This window comes from Podarcis vaucheri (genome assembly GCF_965113315.1).
Source record: "Podarcis vaucheri genome assembly, chromosome: 6".
Lineage (NCBI taxonomy): Eukaryota > Metazoa > Chordata > Lepidosauria > Squamata > Lacertidae > Podarcis > Podarcis vaucheri.
This window is the reverse complement of record NC_138764.1, coordinates 53,463,044-53,484,613: the sequence shown is the minus strand read 5'-3', so window position 1 is coordinate 53,484,613 and position 21,570 is coordinate 53,463,044. Positions and strand designations below refer to the sequence as shown.

At 41.5% G+C, this 21,570-nt stretch overlaps 1 protein-coding gene across 3 annotated transcripts in view; it reads right to left on the bottom strand.

Annotated features, from left to right (window-relative positions):
• Nucleotides 1-903: 903 nt before the first annotated feature.
• MKNK1 (MAPK interacting serine/threonine kinase 1) overlaps nucleotides 904-21,570 on the bottom strand; it is a 43,277-nt gene continuing 22,610 nt past the window's right edge. For all 3 annotated transcript variants that reach the window (XM_082226777.1, XM_082226775.1, XM_082226776.1), the window contains 9 exons: nucleotides 20,026-20,105; nucleotides 19,657-19,730; nucleotides 16,001-16,105; nucleotides 7,625-7,680; nucleotides 7,433-7,528; nucleotides 4,838-5,032; nucleotides 4,312-4,476; nucleotides 3,805-3,848; nucleotides 904-3,508 (listed from right to left, as the gene is read on the bottom strand). In XM_082226777.1, coding sequence (XP_082082903.1) covers nucleotides 3,280-3,508; nucleotides 3,805-3,848; nucleotides 4,312-4,476; nucleotides 4,838-5,032; nucleotides 7,433-7,528; nucleotides 7,625-7,680; nucleotides 16,001-16,105; nucleotides 19,657-19,730; nucleotides 20,026-20,105 — 1,044 coding nt within the window. In that variant the 3' untranslated portion in view covers nucleotides 904-3,279. The remainder of the gene's footprint in view (nucleotides 3,509-3,804; nucleotides 3,849-4,311; nucleotides 4,477-4,837; nucleotides 5,033-7,432; nucleotides 7,529-7,624; nucleotides 7,681-16,000; nucleotides 16,106-19,656; nucleotides 19,731-20,025; nucleotides 20,106-21,570) is intronic.

Below are 21,570 nucleotides of genomic sequence, written 5' to 3'. Positions count from 1 at the left end.
AGCCTTCAGTTGCCATGGTAGCAGGTTCCTAAAGAAACCAAAGATGTTTTGTGCCTTACCACAGCAATAGTCCAAAAGAAAAGCCTTGAGAATTAAACAGGCAGATCTTTTCTAAAAAAAACTAGTTTGCAAAAACAGCCCCTTTTCTAATGATCATACACAAAATTAGTGTCTCTGGGGGAAATATACCCACATGGGTCTAAGATCAATAGATTATTTTTATATCAGCAATAGGGGAGAGGAGGAAAGGGAGTTTTCTTAGAGCTTTGTTTAAGCTAAAGAATGAATTATCCAGTTTAAGAATACCGATAGTAAAGAACCCATGCAGACACACTGCAGAATTCTTGCACTGCGGGAATACAAATTCCAATATTTATTTGTTGGATTATTTGCACTTGCTTTCCCTCTCTCACACACAGCAAGAAATGTTTTAGTGGGTGAGTTAGGCAAGAAGAAAGCAATATATAATCAAGTTATAATTTCATCTGCAGGGCTGAAAATAGTGATTGAAACTAACAGAAACAGAAGCAAAGTGTTGCAGCGTATCCTTACCTTCTGTTGCTCAAGATTCTGGCCAGCCAGTCACAACATGCTCCACGATAGTTTAAAATATATGGGGTCCAAGGAGGTCAATTCACTCAGCGAGTTCCAGGTTGTCACTTAGCATGTTCAGTGCTCCTTGGGCTGCTTGTGAGGAGGGATTATTCCCTTTGTTTAGACCTCTACTCTACTGTGAGAGAATCTCTGCATTTCTAAGGCAACATTTCTACACCTAGGATTAAGCTCCACTGAACTAAATGGGGCATACTTCTGTATAGGACTGCAACGTTACATCCAGTTTGAGAAAAGGGGATCTGTAGAGTAATTCAAATAGTAAAAAGGAAACAAACCACAACAACCCAGTTTAGAGATGAGGTAAGTTTAATTCTCAGTACGCTATTAATGTGTCACATACATAGGGAGATTTCTTCCTGAGTTTTCCAATGCCTTTTAAAAACCATTAGCTATGGAGCACGTTAAAACTGTAACAGCTTAAAGTACATTTAAAACCACAGTATATAATAATATAATTAATAACCTTCACTAATAGTACAATGTATAAAAGACCTTAAGTGTAGCCATTCTTCATAGGCAGTAATAATAAAAGCATATAAATACATAACTTTTATTTAAAGGCAAAACGTGAAGATAGGCAGGCTGAGTTAGGATAACTGCGATTCAGATCCTTTTAGCATGTTGACTTTGTTCCATCTCCTGCTCCTTCAACATGAACACTGATCTTTTAAAAGTTAGATTCTTCCCACTTTTCACAATTCCCTGGCCTAAATTTTCAGCAGCTACAAGCAAATTTAAATAATCTTCTTGAATTTCCTGAGGTGAACAGCCTTAGCACTTCCAATAAAGCAAGGCTTCTTAAAATACTGAAGATGAAGTCACTAGCTTTGTGTTAAAATAAGACTATTGTGGGACCACAGGTGATTTTCAAACCACCAACTTAATCCTCAGTGGTATACTTAATTTAAAAAACAATCTGATGTTACTCCCATCACTTATATTGCCACAAACCCACTCAAAAGCTCATTGCACTGGAGCCTGCAAGGCTTGAGATGATCCAAGCCAACTCCAAAAAATTCTCTTGTCTGAGATAATATGGGAAGGGATGCAGACAGAGCAACAGCTGGCTAAGAAGTCACAGATGACCATGAGAAAATGTGTGCTACAAAAAATGGCATATACAAACCCTGCAGACTCCCCTGTTCCACCTTCAACTATATATCCGTAAATAAGTATGGAATGTATATTTCGACAGCTAGAACCCACCATGACCCAAATTAAGGGCAGCCCCATGTTGGTTTACCCATCTCAATAGTTTATCTTTCTGCTTACTAAAAAAAGACTTTTCACCAAACTTGCACTTAGAAATTACGTTGCTAACCTGGAGGACCACTGTCCAAGCAAACAATTAAGTGCTTCTAAGGTGGTTGGAGATGGTGAAAACAATTATGCACAAATGGAAGATGACGAAGTTTAAAATTAGAGCATGCTACAACACAAACCTCATTTGAAGCAAACAATCATGGGATTAGTTTAGCCAGCCAGGAGAAATATCTAAGCAAGGAGCTAGGGGAGTACCTCATCACTCCCCAAATCAGGACCAGTCCAAATTACGGTCATGATGTGGGCACTGTGAAGAAAGCTCTTCCTTGTGGTGGCACTGCACATAGAAGCTTTGACACCACTGCTAACACCCGTCCAAACACACAAAGCAGACTGCACAAGCAGTGCCCTGTCACGGTGCTACATGCCACTAGAGTGCACATAATTACAAGCTTTCAGACATTCCCATTTCTGTGTAGACCACCACCACAGGAAGCTTTGCAGTGGTGCTCACACAGGAGTAGTAACATTTTGATCTTTTCTGTAGGTCATAATGAAAAGGTACATTCCTTGTGGAAATGGTTTATAAAGAATTAAACCCATCGCTTCAAGCAATTGCAAAAGTAGATCACCTGGAAATGTCAACAACGAAACAGGAAGGAAGGTGTTACTGAGGATAGGAAGTATTTACATCCCGAGGGCTGGTTTCAAAATTCATTTTTGACAACAGTTTTTAAGATGTAACCTGCAGCAGGTCAAAACGTTATTTTGATGTGAGGGTGGAAATGACCCAGTTCTGATGATATTATCTCTGCATGAAATAAACATGCTTTGAACCTTCTGAATGTCACATGAGCAGACATCCAGGCAAGTATAAGGCCCCTAATAAGTTACAAGTACTACAGAAAGTGACCACCAAAGGTAAGTAGTTTGTTCATTTAGTTCAAACTCAGAACTTATAGCAAAGAAAGCTAAAAATGCAGATAAGCAAAGCTTCCTAAAGGATGGTCCACATAATTATTTGGTGACTGTAGGTAGAGATCTGGTGTTGTGCAACTATTTTAAGCTCATTCGGGAGCCGGTGAACTCCAAGCCATATTTCCACTATTCACAGGGCTGGTAGCAGAGATTTATCTTCTGGTTGCAGAACACTGTGTGCAAACATTGCCTTTTGTGATTTGTTGTGTCAGTAACACAGCAGCAATGTCATTTAAGAACATCATATAATTCAACACATTCATTAAAAAATAAAAGTAAAATCCCAAGGAAATAGTCCCTTAAATCACTTCATCATAAACTTCGTTGGGAAAAAAGTCTTTTTAAAACACTGATGCACCCACGAGTTCTTTAAAATGACCATACAAAAGCTGACCCCCAACTCTGGCAAACAGGAAATGTACATCAAAGGGCTGCATGCGGGGCAGGCTGGAAGTCGCTGCTTTTCGTGGCCTGAGCCATGGCTCTGCGTTTGGCAAGGCGGGATTTGGAGGGGGGAGAAAGCTTCATGGAGCAGAGGGCCTGGGTGATGCTTTCTTGCTCTTCACTGAGCTGATTCTCGTGCTGGGAGAGCTGACGGTTCAGGGCAATGGCCTCAGCTGCAAAGAGAGTCAGCTCTTTCGTGCTGCTGTTCCTGTAGGTGGGGAAGGAAAATTTCAGTTGAGACCTTAAAACTGGCAGAAAGGCACAGGTTGTCTCTTCACTGCCTCTCTTATACATAACTAAGTTAAGTTCTGTGATTAATTTCCAAATAAAGTAAGAACCACAGTAAGCGGTAGTCCTTCAGACAATGGAAGTCACGTGCTCTTGGCAAAGAGCTCTTCTGACTAATGCAGCCCACTGCTTTGTCCCTAAACTCCCCTGATTTGATTGGATCCACCCGACAACCACCCTTTCATCTAGTTGTGTGAGAAGCTCAGGAAAGGTTACCTTTGGAGAACCTGTGGCGTAGGCAGTCCTCTTTCAGAAGCATGCTGCACACAATGGAAAGGATACAAGATTAGTTGAGGATCCTTGGCAGAAAAATGGATCCTTACAGAGTTCACTATGTGGAATGATCATGGAATGATAAAATTTCAGGTGAATTAGATAGTCAGGTACAGGCAATGAACATAGAAATAGAGAGATCACAAGAACAAAATACGTAAGACTTTGCATTTTGCCCATATCAACATAAGGAGAACCTGGTTCTTCCTAAATTGAACCTAGAATTAGTCTCTCGCTAAAATCCCCATTCAGGCTACGGTGGAGATATTGAGGATGCATGGAAATGATTTAGGCCTTTACTAGCGGCTGCTAAAACATGAGCCACATGGCTCAAGGCTCAACCACTATTCACTTTTATACATGACAAAGATATATCCTGTGCAGAAACCTGAGCTTATTACTGATGCTATATAAATAAATGTTGTTGAAAGGCTTACGCCTTGTACTTACACCTTGTACCCATGGATGCTGTAGAACCTGAGCGGCACTAAGCCTCTCCTTGGCATCCCGGACCAGTAACTTTGAGATGAGATCCTTAGCATCACTGGAAATATGAGACCAGTCCTTTTCAGGAAACTCATACTTGCCTTCCTGGATACTCTCAAACAGCTTGCTCTGGAATGAACACACACACACACATATATATATACTACGTTGAGGACTTAAAACTTTCATTTCCAACCTTTTACAGAATGACCCAAGTCACCTTAAAATCCTTACAGCCCTATATTCCTGAATGTTGATGGAAGACTAGCATCGCTAGTCTTTATTAATTGAATCCATATCCCACCCCTTTGCGACAAAGGAGTTATGGGCAGCAAACAGTATTCGCTAACACAGCTTTAGAATGGAACTCTGCATGTCTCGAGGGCAACAACATATAGCCCTTCTCCAATCAAATCACTTCTGAAGATGTGCAGGGGTGGAAATTGCTGCTACCTTCCTCCACACATGCCCAACATACTTCTCTAGTTACCTGGCAAGTTTTGCAGGCTTCTCCCCTGTCCCAGCCACAGTCTGTGCCACAGTTCCCCACAAACGGCGGGTACCCACTGAGCATGATATACAAGATCACACCCAAACTCCACAAATCACAGCGCTTGTCGTAGAATGTGGCTTCTTCTGTGAAGACTTCCACCACCTCGGGGGCCATGTACTCTGCAGAACCACACTAGCAAAGCACATATGAGAGAGTTAAGACAAAAACCAAGCCAAATGAAAGTGACAGAAAAACTTCTGCTAACTGCCCCAGGTCTTTTGTTTTTAAAGGAGCATCTAAAACATACTGATCAATAGATGCTTCTGTGCTTGGTGGTTGCTGTTTTTAGACCATTTTAATACATTTTTTTTTAATGTTTCCATAGTAAATTATTATTTTTCACAAAACTGTTGAAACCTCATGGCTCTCTGAATATCCAGCCTTTTCATACAAAGCTGGCAGAGTATAAACCCAGCACAGGGAGTTCTTCTACCTATACTTTTGAATACAAAGTTGAGGAAATGCAAGGCAAGATAATGGCCAGGTGATAGGTGGATGCTAGGATAGTGGTCAGGAGTACTTGCCCTGTTAACCACCTACTTTACCACAGGTGCAGATGGTTAACAATCTGGAAATTCAACCTACTGCAAATCATTCACTCCAAGGCAGGCAAACGCAGACTCCAAAACACCAGGAACAAATCTATAGTGTAAGTCTAATTCACACTCATAACACACTACCAAGCCAACACGTTTAAAACCAATGATTTTCACTCATTGCAAATTTCACACTCCTTACAAATAAGCATGAGATTGCTGGTTTGCCGCCCACAACTCTGGCAATAAAATACCGAACAGTTGCTGGGCAACAGCAAGACTTATGCAGAAGCAAATGATATCATGAAGGATTTTAATTCTTAGCTATTTCAGTAATTATTCATTAAAAATATTGCTTAACTGCCCTTTATCAACAGATTCCAGGGCAGTGTACGAAAGTGTGAATACAATTATTTCACATCACATTGGTATTTGAAAAAGCACAATTTTAGACTATTTCTGCACAGTAAGAAATTGTTAATGTGGTGACACAATCCATTCTTGCAATACTTTGGACTTGCAAATATGAAGTGTGTATATATTTGCTTCCGCAATTCTACATTTTTTTCAGGTTTCCTGCTCCCTTAAATCATTCCACTCATTCTTCTTTCATGCCCATTATGTCTGGAACAACCTCCCCAAACAGCTTGCTCGTTCTCTCTCTCTCTCTCTCTCTCTCTCTCTCTCTCTCTCATTCAATACCACTGATGCTGTGAAGCCATAAGCTGAAATGTAATTGAATGCATATTCACTGCCCCCCCATGTTTACCCAAATTTATAACTTTCTCCTTTTCCCTCTATTTTATCCCATATCAAACTTTAGATTGCAAGTTCCTCAAGGCCTTTCTTTTTGTTAAAACACCCAACACATTGGTGGTGCTATATTAACACATATATTATTTAATACTAACGAAGTTAATGCCTTTCAGATCAAACACGTTCATTTTGCAGCTGGTTCTCTTAAACCCTTAAAATCAATATTCCCCTAAAAGGATGGTGAAATATTAGCATTATCAATATAATGTTCATGATTGGTTAACTTGCCTCCAGTAAAACTGTGTTATGCTGCAGCAGAAACTTCCCACATGCCCATGTCTACCAATTAAATGCTGCCTTGAGCGTTGGCTTGAGGAAGAGCCATAGTCTCCATGGTACAGCACACGGGTTACATATGCAAATTTGATCCCTGGCATCACCAGGTGAGACTGCAAAAAGTCTCCATCCTGAATTCTGGAGAACTGCTGCCAGTGAGTGATCAAGTATGATGGATGCTGTAGTCCAACAGCATCTGGAGGGGCACCATTGTTGGCTACTTCTTGTGAGGGCAAGACTGAGCTAGATAGGCCAAAAGTCTGACTTAGTCTAATGCCGCTTCCTATTCTCCTATGCAGCATTTAAGTCCTTCTCCATAATGTGTCATTTTTACATGCTACCAGTCACATACGCCAGTCTTGTGACCCAGAGGCCCTCCTGCAAATGGCTGGGCGGCAGTTTGGTCCCATAAACTGGAAGCAGATCTCATGAATGTGATGTTACATTTCTTTGCAGAGATTGGAGGGAGAGGGAGAGAGTAAGCACATTTAAGACATCTCTCAAGCACCTCTTTTGAAGCCAGACTTTGTGCAACGTCATACATACTAGAACCAGGGCTGGAGTACTATTACTATGTAGGAAACTGTCTCCTTTAGCTGCAAAAATTGAGCATGCAGATTTGAAGGTTGGGTGAGGTCTGCTATACACACTTCACATAACTTAAGAACAATTGCCCTGCAAAAGACTAGTTTACTTTGAGTGCCCTTTAAAAAATATGAAGTTGTTGGGGCACCAACCATATGGTATCTGCAAGTTCCACCTTTGGCAATGCTGCTGAACTGCAACTTGATTACTATGCACATTTGTGCAACTTTGGGGCACAAAAGATTAAGTGTCGCAGATAAGATGCCCATCCTTCTCCCTGCATTTCAAGAGTATAGCTAATACATAGTAGTCTACATACTGGAGTGGTCAACTCAGGAGTAGTGATTGGAGTACATGCGCTGTTGAGTTTCACCCCACTTCCAAGGTCAAAGTCACAAATTCTCACTGGCGACACCTGAAACAAGGGAAGGAGAAAAACCAGAAACTAATTTACTCAACCCTGAAATCCACCTAACAACAGCCAAAAGAGTATCACAAAAGAATGATGTACCTTACTGGGAGATTCACACAATATGTTTTCAGGTTTTAGGTCTCGGTGAGCAATACCTAACATATAAAACAAGAAGAAGTGAGTTGTGTCAAACTTAAAAGAAAAGAACGACATTTGCTTCTTGGTGTTAACATACAGGCTGAAGCTGTAATCAAGCGGGTTGCAAGCTGCACTGTGTGCCAAACCAGGATACTAGGGTACAGTCAACCAGGTTGAGCAGCCCTAAATGGCCACAGTCACATGGGGATGGAGCCCACACCATGCCTCCTTCCCTGCCAGCACTGATCATATTTCTGAGAAGGGCAGTGCCAATGTAAGATGAGGACAGGGCATCATCTCCTTCCATGTGACCAGAGGCTTCTGACATTTCCAAGCGGCATGGAAAAGAGCCACGCTGCAGTAGTTTTCATGACACTAAATTAAATAGAAAGGGGCTTTGCTGGGAGGCTTGAACCCACCACAGGAAATCCTCATGTTGTATAAAGTATGTAGCACTGTTCAGATGTTTAAGAAAAATATGTACTGAAAAAAAAGTTTATTTTGGAACTTTCTGCACAACACTAATACAGTGTTTTACGTCTAAAAAGCAGCAAGGGGGAAAACAAGCTTTCTACTGCAGCAAGGTGATGAAAAACAAGCCTCTCTCACCTTCTGAGATTTCTATAATTTTAAACAGCAAAATGATTAAGTGCTGAATTGCAACAATTGCTTCACTTTCCTGTTTAATATTGTGCATGCTATTGTTTAATAAAGATGTTAATAGTACACAGTGGAACCATAAACTAAATGACAAAAAGCAAGAGATATGGCAGTAGATGATTCCAGAAACACATATTCCCACTGCATGGCTTCTTTCCCAAAACATAATTTTAACAGCTCTGCATGTAAAGTCTTTTGCAGGGCATCACTGCTCTTGCCATTTCTCTCCTCCAGTGAGCAGCAAGCTCCATGGACAGTTTAACAAGAAACAAGCCACAGAATTCACAATCAGCAAGCATTCATACTACTCCTAGCTCACTATTTGGTTTATATAAAATATTTATACCCTACATCTTCCACTGAAATCACAGCCTCCCTATGGCTTAGTATCGATTTAAGAATAAAACACAATAAAACTACAAAACATTGAACAGCACCATAAAATATTGAAATGTAATCTTTTTAACCGGCTATCTCTACACGCTGAAAGAAGTGGAGAAGCATGCCTGGAACAGTGAATTCCGTACTCTGAATGCTCCTAATGAGAAGATCCAATACAGCAGAGGTACGGTAGAAATCCTCTTTTAATGACCTCAGTGTGCAATTATGTACACAATCCCTCAAACATCCGAGTCTAAAATCATTTAGGGCAATGATATGGGACCTGTGCTTCCTCCCTGCTACCCTGGATGTTGTTAGACTCCTCTTGGTGCAATACTTTAATAGGACTGAGCCCCCTATAACATTTTGCTTCAACTGAAATTTCTGGACCCTTTCGAAAGGCAAACCCAAAAAGAGTGTGTCTAATTCCAAAGCAACCAATGAATGTGTAGCTGTGGCAAGGTCAGCCTTTTCTAGGAAAAGCTGCAGTTGATACACCAGTTGAAGATGAGAAGAAGTGCCCCTGGCTGCAGCCACCTGTCTGTCTAGTTCACAAAAGCTTACGTCATATGGAATCTCTTAGTCTTTAAGGTACCCTAAGACTCTTAGGGTACTCTTTTTGCAGACTAAACACAGTTCCCTCGAACACCTAGAACGTGTCAAACACTTTCTTCCAGATTGGCTTCACAGTATTTCCACCTCCATCTCATCTGGATGAAGCTTCAGTCTAAGCTTCAACTTGCTGGATGAGAACATAAGAACATAAGAACAGCCTGCTGGATCAGGCCAAAGGAGCATCTAGTCTAACGTTCTGTTCTCACAGTGGACAACAAGAAGCCTATGGGAAGGCTGCAACCAAGACACAGGGGCAACAGCCCTCTCCTGTTCATGACCCCAGCAAGTGGTACTCAGAGGCACACTGCCTCCAATTCTGGAGGTTGTACAGAACCACTGGAAATCTTATCCTCCATGAATTTGTCCAATCCCCTTTCAAAGCTGTCTGAATCAGTGGCTATCACGGCATCTTCTGGTAGCTAATTCCACAGTTTAATTGTGTGTGGTGTGAAATACTTCCTTTTGTCTTTCTTGAATTCTCCAACATTTATCTTCCTTGGGTGGCCCCGGGATCTTATGAGACAGAGAAAAACACCTCTCTGCCCACTTTCTTCACATCATACCTGATCTTATGCATATCATCTCTCCCCCATAGTCAACTTTTTCCCCTAAACGATAATGCACCAAACACTGTGATATTTCCTTACAGGTGAGCTGCTCAAACCCTTTATCATCTTGGTTGCCCTCTCCTGAACCCTTTCCAGCTCTGCAATATTCATTCAGAACTATACAAAGCACTCCAAGTGGCTTCACCACAGGTTCACATAATATAATATAGTACTGGCAGCTTCATTTTCAATCCATTTCCTAATGGTCCCTAACATAAATTTCTCTGTTTTCACAGCTGCCACACACTGGACCAGCATTGTCACCGAGTCATTCATCGTGACCTTGGGACTCCTTCCTGGTTGTCACCGCCAAGTTAAACCCTCCGTGGTGTTTAGGTCAGCCCAGAGCGTTTAAAGATACCATGCGCTGATTTAGGACTTCCACTGCTCCCCTGGAGTCAAATAGAAAGGGGAACTAGAGCTATATGTCATCAACATTCTGAGGATAGCACACACACACACCCCACTGCCAAAATGCCAATGACCTCTCAGTGGTTTCAGATAGAAGCTAATAATACAAATTTAGTTTGCATAGGCAGGCAGACATCCCCCCTCTATTTACTTCAAGAAACAAAGGATGTCCTCATAGCCCTGTTACACCTCATTAAGTCATTACCAACGATTATTCAGTGCAGATTATAACCAATAGCTTCATCTTCTGTTTTCACCTCAAGTCCACCCAACTTTTGTCTGACTCCAAGCTTCAGTCCTTAACCACTCTAAATAAAACATCTCTGCTTCAGTATTTGTTTTCACTTTCTCCATCTCAAGTCAAGCTATTCAACTCAGCAATGCTATTTCCACAAATCAATTTCTCTAGCCGACTAGCCATTCAAGCCCCTCCAATTCTAAGCCCTCAAATGGAATTCTGCCACCTTCAAAGCACACTGGTAAGTTGTTGCTATGGTGGTGCCAGAAAACAACATACCAAAGTAGTTACATCAGTTTTTAATCAAATTATGAGTAAGAAAACTCCCTCAATCTTTCTTTTAGCTTTTACTTGGCTTTTAACTTTTAATTTAGCATAAAAAGAATATTCTGGAGATCTAAAAGAGCAAAATTAAAATTTCTGGCATGAATGATTGGATGGAGATGGTTTCTCATACCAGTTTCTCTGAAATTAAACTGCTTGCCTGGAAATTAACAGCTGCTCATTTGTGACGTAATGTCAGATTTCTTAAGAGGAAAAAAATGCATAAATTACTGGCCATGCATAAGACACACCCAAATAATATCAGTATAGCAAAACCAAACTACTATTACTAAGGGATGAATCCAGACAGTTACTTCTACTTAAGTTTCCATTCAAATCAATGGGAACTAAATCTAACCCTGGAAAGATCCAATCCTAATAAAATGCAGGAATCTGAAAACCATGTTTAAATTGTAGAAAAATGTATAGTTTGCTTCATGATTCCTGCAGCAACACTCTCATCGACACTTATTTTACACGGGCAAAATGATAGCAAAGTGATTTTGGGGGCACTGCAGGCAGTTCCCACAACAAATGAACTTGGCAGGTCCTCTGCCCCTCCAGAACCAGATGTATATAGCTTACATTTATCACTAAACCCTTGACACCTGCTCTCAGGAACATTTGTAGTAATGAACCGGAGCCTTAAACTTTTAAAAGCCTACTGCAAAAAAAGCAGTTAGCTTGCAGAAGTATTTATCAACCTTAATTTGCTCATTATCCCTAACTCAAGAGCTTGATCAAACAACCAGCTTCCTTCTTAAAGCCCAAACCTATTTGGCTACTGTCGAGAACCAGCTCGACATCAGTAAGAAAATCAGTAAGAAATCAGTCTCACACCAAGATGACTTGAAGAAAAAGCTTTGGCTTCAGCCGTGCCATGTTTATTGTGTGCAGTAAGAAATAAATCATCCTCTCTCCTCCAGCACTGCGCTTGTTCTGCCTGGTACTCAAAAGTAACAATCAAAGGAATGCAACCTTGCCCTTGCCCACACAGACAAAGAGAGTGTTATGCTACGTGAGCCAATCATTAGTCTAGCATGAGGTGTTCACGTGCTCATCATGCTCTTAGCAATATCTCGTGCTGTAAAATCACTCTGCAATAATAAGAACTCTGCTCATGCTCTTATGTACAAGCAATCATTTTCCCACATGCCCTCTTTTCTTGTTTATAAGAGGGACGCTTAATCAGAATCATATTCCCATTACCTAAGCGTTTATATTTTAAATATATAAATTTCCCTTGTAATCCCTGTGGTGGGCCGTGGTCGAAACCACCATTCAATATATTGGGAAATCAAAAAAAAGCAAGCATTGAATACAATCAGCACATCATAATAAAATCAACAATACACGCAATTACAATCAATAATAAATTTCTTAACCATAAGCCATTAGGTAACCAAGAAAATAACCAATCCCATGGATCAAAACCTTCAGGTGGATTCAAAGGATTATGGGTTATCATTTGTTCCATATAATCAATAATAGCAGAGATATTGGTTGATTGATCAGTTATATACATACAACAATGAAAATGAATTAAGACATAAATTCCACCTTTAGAGGCAAAGATTACATTTAAAGCATAAAAAATTTATAAAGCAACTTCTCTCATTTCTGACTTTTTTTTTGTTTTTTTGTTAATTATTTTTAAAACAAAGATGATAGAATTAAAAACAAAGCTTCGGTCCAATTTGCCACAGAATAACCCTAAATCAGATTGAAGCAAATATGCAGATTTACTGCTCTTTCTCATCCAGTCCAACCAAGCATAAAAATCTATACATGCAGCCTGTTGTTCATAAGTCATATAGGTTGTGACATAAGTAACTGAGACTTTTGGCCTACCACTCATAGTGGTAACATTAAGAAAACAAGAAGATCCATTAACATACTCATAGGTCCAATTACAATATGGATAATGACCTAAAAATTTATTGCTATTATGATTAAAACAAAAACAATAAGACACTATTTCTGCAAGCAACAAAACACAGGTGATAAACTTATACGATTGTCCTTCATATTATTGCTAATCTTAAATGAAGCATTTACTGGAATGCTAGAATATCGCCACCAAAAAAAGGCTGAAAGCTTTGAGAAGCTTTTTAAAATCATTTTTCTCAGCAGCTAAAAGGGCACTAGCCAAGCATATTTTTTTCGCTTCAAGCATATTCCACTTGCTGTAACTAAAAAGTTTGCAACAAGGTCGAGAACAGAGCCCATTGTCTTCGTAGGCCTTGCTAAAGAACCATATTGCAACTTTCTTTCTGTCCGGGAACCATGCCAAAGCACAAAAATGAAACAACTGGAACACACTAAAATCCCCTCACCCCCTCCCTTGCCAAGAGTCCACAATAGTTCCAAGACAGCCCTCTGTACATGCTCAGGGGAACACATCATAGGGCAGGACTCCTGAGGGAGGAGGAGAAAAAAATCTGGGGGGTAAAATCCAAGTGATGCCAATAAGGATGAGAATGGTAAATTAGTCCAAAGGCCACTTCCGAGCAACCTGTGTGATATTTCATGGCTCGATTATTGGCATGTAAAAACCACAATCCAGAAGAAGTCACACAACCATTTCTGCAGATACAGGAGCCCATTTGCTGTAAATAAGTCTCATGTATTGCTCCTTGTGCTGCTGAGTCAAAAGTCCAAGCCCAATGAAGCGTGGTGACACAGATGGGATGGTTGCTATTAGGAGGCAAAACCCAAGCGATGCCAGTCCAGCAAGGACATCTTTCAAAGCCAGGCTCACTTCCCAAACAAGACGCAGCAAAACTGTAATGATGTTTGGTGGTTGAAGTGGCTTCCCAGGGAAAAGGGGGCCAATGCAGTAGTGATGAAGATGGCCTTTCAGCGTGCCAGGAAACACTGGAACAGCTGTGGAAGAGCCTCTTCCATTGCAGAGGTGATTGTGATCTTGTCCGCTGGATTCTTGTGTCCTTTAAGGGCAGAAAATAGTGGAGACAAAGTGGAGGTGGGCAGGTCCAAATAACTCTTTATCCAATTCAGCTGTCCAAGAATTTGTTGTAAATCCACCAATCTAAGATAACCAGGAAACTGTAGTTGAGGCGTAACTGGAATGGGTGCAGATGCTGTCAGCTTGTGTCCCAGGTACGTAATGGGTAAAGTCCGCTGGATTTTTTCCTTAGCCACTGTCAAGCCAACAGGTTTTATCCTTTGCAGGAATTTGGGACACGGAGGAGGACCAGGCCGTGGCTAGCAGGCCGTGGCTAGCAGTGCCCACTGACTGGCAGGCTTTAAGCATATCAGCAATGGCTATATTTGATGTTGCCATTAGAAGGCGCAGCTCTTGCGTACAGTGCTCATTTACATTATCAAACACAAGCTGGCGTACAATCGGTTCTTGTGCTGCCAGGTCCTGAACTTGCCGCTTGAAGGTATTGTACAAGCGATCAACAAATTGTCCATAGGGCTTTGCAGGGCCCTGTCTGACGCTCCCCCATCGGCCATTGTGCTCAGTCTTGTCATCAGGGACAGAGGCCAAAGTCTCTTGGGCTGAGGCTGTGGTGGCTGCCCAATACATAGGATCAAGGGCCAACTGTTGGGCAATGGTAAGAAAATTGCCTCCTCCCGTCAGCCCATCGAGAACATTGGTTTGGGTCAGCATGACGGGGGCTGGGGGTGCAGGAGCAATCTCAGGAAAGAGATTTGGAGTATCAGAATCAAAAGGCAGCAACGGAGCTGCAGTACAAAGAATCTCTTCTTGGAGAGGAGTGTAAATGGGGGGTGTGGAATGCGAAGAATGCAGAGGAGGGACGACAGGAGCCGAAGGAGGAAAAATGTCTGCCTGTCTAGGAGGCTGATAAGACGGTGCTTCTGAAGGCAGCATGAGGACTGGGAGGGGGGGCAAAGGAGCTGAAGCAGCGGCCAGGAGGAGATTTGTAGGAGTTAGGCTTGAGATAGCCTTATAAACCTTACAGCAGGCATGCAAAACTTTGACATCAATCTGAGGATGGTTTTGGAAAAATTGTCCTATTTTTTCCCAGTCTTTTAAATGATAATTCCCATTCTGAGGAAACCAGGGACAGTGGGTATCCAAGGCTTCTATAAGGGACTTCAAATCAGCATCTGAGACAATGAAGCTGTTGCTGGCCAAAAGAAATTTAAGGTCTTCAAAAAACTTTTTCTGTGGTGGAGAGAGAGACTGCCCCATAATGGCAAAAGAAAGGGGGGGGTCGGGAGCACTCACCAGGGATCCACTAGGTGGATGAACGACGCGTCTGCAGCCCTTGCCGGGCGAGATAAGTGCTGATAAGTCCTTAACGTAGTCCAGAATCACATACACGGGGTACCAAGGGAGCACTCACCGGGATCCATAGCGGATGAAAGACGTGTGGTGAGCGCTGAAGGATGAGAAACAACGTGGAGTCCAAAGGTAGTCACACGGGGCACCAAATGTCGAGAACCAGCTCGACATCAGTAAGAAAATCAGTAAGAAATCAGTCTCACACCAAGATGACTTGAAGAAAAAGCTTTGGCTTCAGCCGTGCCATGTTTATTGTGTGCAGTAAGAAATAAATCATCCTCTCTCCTCCAGCACTGCGCTTGTTCTGCCTGGTACTCAAAAGTAACAATCAAAGGAATGCAACCTTGCCCTTGCCCACACAGACAAAGAGAGTGTTATGCTACGTGAGCCAATCATTAGTCTAGCATGAGGTGTTCACGTGCTCATCATGCTCTTAGCAATATCTCGTGCTGTAAAATCACTCTGCAATAATAAGAACTCTGCTCATGCTCTTATGTACAAGCAATCATTTTCCCACAGGCTACCAGACACAATAGTTACCTTTAAGTGCAGAATGAATACTAGTCACCATCTCCAAATACCAGTAGGCTTTTGCAAATGACATGTACCCTGAATCACCGTGTCAACCAATTCTTGCTAATCACAGGCACTGTGGCAGAAGCCAACAGCCAGCGCTAGTTGGCATGTCACATGTGGGGAGAAAGGGAGTAAATCACAGAAATGCCCTGCTTTTCATGCTGATCTTGTATTTATGTTAGCAGACCTTGTCTGGCTTGAACACTGCTGGCTAATGAGCCTGTAAAATGGAGGAAACGCATTTTCACCTTTTGTGTGGAGGAAATCCAGAGCACAGGCGATGTCTCTCACCACCCTGCTGGCTTCTCTCTCATTAAAGTGTTTTTGCTTTTGTATGTGGGCCAGGATAGAACCTGTGGAGAAAAAGGCAAGCAGGTTGCTTTGAAAAATACAGTGTGACTTGAAAGCAAACTCTGCTAGACTCAAAGCATCCAAAAGACTATGTAGTGTGAACACACATGCTAAGATTCAAGTTGAATAGCACGGTTCTCCTCTCAACATGAACAGGGCCAAAGGTAACTATGGTAAAGTATTTGCTTTTAGCAGCCAACAATTTCACAGCTCTATAATAGAGAACACACAGCTTAACCTATGCATGATTTTTTAGGAGCAAATCCTAAATTCAATAGGACTTATTCCAAATCTAAGTGCATATACTACAGGGGGCAAGGAGCCTGTTGCCCTCAAGATGTTGCTGGAGCACAACTCCCATCATCCCTGGGAGAGGGCCTGGCTGGAATTTAGGAAAAGCCCTCCCATGCATTTGGGGCATACTCAGAACCACTTGATGTGAAGTTCTTTATGATCCTTGTCACAGCACAGAAGAAGCAGATTCCCCACCCCTTTGTCTCGACAAAGGCTCGACAAATCCTGAGCACGTTACTATCGTTTAACTGTTCTAGCTGCCAGAATGCACCAAACTCTTTTGTAAGAAGAAATCCAATATGACTTTAGGTGTGTATCAGCCTGGTACGTGTGCACCATAAGAAGAAACCCAATTTTTCCTAGAAGTGTTTTGCGGGGTGAAAAGGCCACAACCACATCTGCCGCCAGGGTTGGCTCGAGACATTGTGCCACTGTAGACAGAACACCCCTCCTCACCACACCCTGCTACAGATCTAGTTCCCCACCCTGCTGTCTCTCTGCCCCCATGCTGCTGTCAGCCCCATCACCACAACTGTACCCTCACCTGCAGCTGCACCTGCGCTGCCACCACAGCATGGCGGCAAGGGCACAGTAGCAGTGATGAAAGTAACAGGGCTGTGTTGGCAGCACAGGGTTGGGGGACAGGTGCTGGATCCGCAACCTGAAGCAAATGGTTGCACCTTGCCTAAAGCCAGGGTGAAGTTGTGGGGGGTGGCATGCAGCAATTGGCACATATCGGGAGAGCCAACGCAGAACCCAATGAATGGATTCTGGTTTGGCTCAGCCCTGCCCTCTCCTTGGAAAAGCCCACTTTGCAGTTTCTGATGTCTGGTACCAGTGGCACTTCTGTCTGCTGGCATGTTTGGTGGGTGGGTGGGAGGGGAGCTCTGTGTCCGCAGTGATACTGGCATCACTCCCCAGGTGGCAGCAGGCCGACAGGGGCCAGCAGGGCTGGGAAGAAGGAATCCTTTTCCCAATACAGCCCCCCAAGCCTGGCACAAAAAGGGCTTGGATTATCTCTGCCAAAGTGGCCTTGAAGTAGAGGGAGGATACGATCCATAAAGTGATAAATCTAGTTATAGAATTTGCCAAAGCAATTTTTTAAACAGTAATGTAGAATAGACTTCACTGAGTTTTGGAACATGCTAACTTCAGAGAGGCACAAGGCCAAGAGCTCATATGTTTGTTCCTGCGATTTTGAAATTCATGCATTCAAGTTATTTCCCCCTGCCTGTCCCCCGCAAGTAAACACACATCTAAGCAGCAAATAACATAAAATAGTCTGGGTTTTTGAAGGCCTCTCCATTAGGCCCACCTAGTTCTGTGCACTCAACATCCTATCGGCATTAATGGAAAACTGGCAAAATGCCAACTGCTATCCGTAAGCACAGAAAACAATTTTCAGAGGTGATGTTGCAGACATCCATTGTGAAACAAGCATCCAAAGGACCCAAGAACTAACCACCAGGACCTGTGACATTTTATGGACTTCCAGCTATTTGCAGGGAGAAGCAATGGTTCATTAATTAATCTATTTTAATGGCTTCGTACAGCAGCTTGCTCTAGTGCTCAAAAGCATTGTCTCCCTCCCCAGAGTGCTACACAATACTATTCAAATTTTCACTATGAGTTGTGAGAACAATTTCCTGAATGAGTTCAGGATCCTGCCAACAAACATTCCAGACTTGAAGCTTCCTGGAATAGAGCATGGGCTTTTAGTGATAGATTATCAGCATGTTAAGAAAATCAGGCAAAGCCTCTGTAGGAGGTGACAGATTAAGATGTTCTTATGAATCAAGTTCTCAGATTTGTCCTATACACTTGTCTATTCATTTATCCACAGAGAAGTCTGTAACAACTTGTAATTATACAAGTGACTATTATGATCTCATTTGATGGGTAAAGCTTTACATGCCTGTTAAAAGTTTCAATATGAAAAAACAGTTTTTTAAAAACCAGATTTACATCCAAGTTGTCCAATGACTAAACAGGGTGAAATACTAACTACTCATCATCATCACCATCATTCCTACTACTACTATTGAGAAGCTTGAGTCAATGTATATTGCAGTTAGAATTCTGAAACCATTTACACGTTCTTTTAATAGGTTTCCAGTTACATGAATACTAAGACTATGTGCTCATCCTCCCTTTAAAATAACTGCCCCCAAAGGTCACATGTGACACACACACACACCAGCTATGTAGATACTATGCAGCTTCAACGTGTCAAAAAAAATTGAAGAGGTTTTTTTTTTAATAGATTATTAAAATTTGCGGGGAAATACAAAGATAAATGTCAGATATCTTTTAATCAAAACTAAAAAGCTAACCTTGATAAAAACACACAAAGAGAGAAAGAAGAAAAAGATGAAGGAAAATGAAAAAATGGAAATTAAAAGAAAAGAGAACCTCCAATTCTTCATCTGTCAGCTATATATAGAAAATTACTCAACATAACACCCAGCAAATCCATTTTATATAAACCAACATTATCTTCAGTTCCCAAACCCAGATATTGTGAGTTCATTTTCTTTAATAAATGCTAACAATGATACCTCTGAAGAAGTATTTTAAAAATAATTTCTACCCCAGCTTCTGTGCTGAGGTATACTCAATATATGCAATCGAAATAATTGTAGATAATAAAATACAAGATCTCTTTTACAAGCAAAGCAGTAATCAGAACATCCAAGAGCTCAAATGTCCAATGCAATAAAATTGTCTTTACACATGCATGTTTCAAACACATCAGTATCCACTGTCTTTTAAGATGCCTTGGCTTGTTTCTAATGCAGTGCTAGGTAATTATCCCATTGGCGCAAAGATTTCTACTTGTGTCATGGGACTCCCCACCCCACACATGTGCTGCACCATCCCCAGATCTACTCTGGAGTGTTGGAGGGGGGGATGCATAACATATTTAGGGGGAACACAAGGGGAGAAGGAGGAAGTCCCATTACACAAGTGGCAGTGATGGGACAGTTATGTAGAGCTGAACTAAATGCAAGCCCTGATGTAAGAGAAACATGCATTATCACAGGAAACACATTTCCCAAGTCTCAGTTCTGACCAGTAGCAGCTTTCCAGGGTTTCAGTTAGCAGTCCTTCCTAGCCTTAGCTGGAAATTCCAGGGAATGAACCTGAACCCTTTCCCACACAAAATAGCCCACCCACATTTGGGGGGGGGGAACAATTCTACTATCTTTATCAAGCTAATTTATTACAAGAAGATTAAAGAAATCACGTACATACATACCTCCATGCAGTTTTTCAAAGACAAGGTAGTACCTTGCATTATCTTCAAAAAATTCTATTAATTCCAAAATGTTCCTTAAAAAAAAACAAAAAGACAGTTGTGTTAAATTTGTTGTTCTGTATAAGCCAAAATATTTATGGGGTACCCAACAAAAAGGTATCATTGGGAAACGTGTTTAATATTTTGGTAGCATTTTCTGCTAAACATGGAGGAGTGCTCTAATCAACATAAAAACAGTGTAACTGTTCACATTTCCAAGTTTCACTAAGTGAACTACACTGTTTTGGGTTCAAAGCACATCCGATACATGATTACACTAAAGACTTACAACTCATAATTGTATAGTTAAACGCTGTAACAATTACTTACTTGTTACCCTGACACTGATACAATGTCTCCACTTCCCGAAATACCCGACTACGACTATGTCCAGCGTTCTTCTCAATTATCTGTTATAAAAACAAAAGCCAGTGGTTTTTTTAAAAAACAAGAAACATCATGCTGAGCAGCTACTGTTAGTATCTGTCACCTTTCAAAAAAAGTGTCCATATAAATATTAGGTACTCTTTGCTTTGTGTTTGATAACAGATGTTTACTGGCATGATACAGATTTTGCATGTTCCACATCCACCAAGCCCCCATAATGCCCTGTTTCCATTTCAAGATCTTACAATAGCTACCACTGCAGGAAACACTGCTGGCAGTAGCATGTAGCCTACTGCACTTTTGCTGGGCACAGTGGGAAGATCCACAGCAGAGGAACACAGCCAAGAAACACCTCTGTCTCATCCTAAGCTATCCTTTCTCAACCTTGGGTCCCCAGGTGTTTTTGGCCTACAACTCCCATGATCCTTAGCTCACAGGACCAGTGGTCAGGGATGATGGGAGTTGTAGGCCAAAAATACCTGGGGACCCAAGGTTGAGAAAGGCTGTAACCCTTCCAGCAGCTAGGGAACTAGGATTGCTCTGCCCATCTCTCACTGAAAATCAACAAGACTTCTGCATTGGTAATTCTAATGCAACCCATCTCCCTTCTTGAGTCATGGCCAAAGGTTAAAGAATAAAATTAGTGACGTTGAATAAAGTTTTCCTATTTCAACATTTTTATTTCCCAACAAGAAATGAAGACAAGTAAATGAAGACATTTAGAACCCTCTCAAAATCAAATTTCGACCTAGAAAGAGGAGCAGAGGAAGTGGGAGAAAATATGGGAGATAAGACATGGGGCACAGTCCTGGCAGTCACAAACACTGCAGTCTCATAGGATATGCATGGCTGTATATTTAAAAAGCAATGTGCCTATATTAGTGAAAATGTTTTTTGATAAGACTTTCTGAATGATTATTTAATATTTAGTAAACATAGGATAGAAAGCAAGCTTTATTTTAAACTGGAAATTGGCCACTATTTTCTCAAAGATTTGTAGATTGTTTTGGATGAGCATACACACTACAACCAGCTTTCCCTCTTTCAGTTTTGCCCTTGGTGAGCAGGCTTCTGTATTGTTTGGAAAACTAGCACAGCCTATTTGATCGGACAAAATAAATGTATTTTCACAATGGAAAATATGCCTCTCTGAAGGCGCTTCCATCTGTTAATAATTTACTGGGATGAATCAGACAATTCCAATCCTCAAAACCATGGTCTAACAAGAGGGGAAGAGTTTTGTTCTTGCATGCTCCCTCCTCACACACTCAGCTAAAAGACAACCTACTTTGTTTGACCAAACCATGGTTTTCCAGTTTAGATGCAACAATGGCTTGATCAAGCTAGGACAATACTCATTAAACTAAGCAAAGCAGGCAAAGTAGGAAGAGGTAATGCACAAGCACAGGGCTCATTCACAATCCCCCATACCATGGTTTAAAGAGTTAGAAATCTAAGAACTAAATTCAATGGAGAAGTGTGCATGCA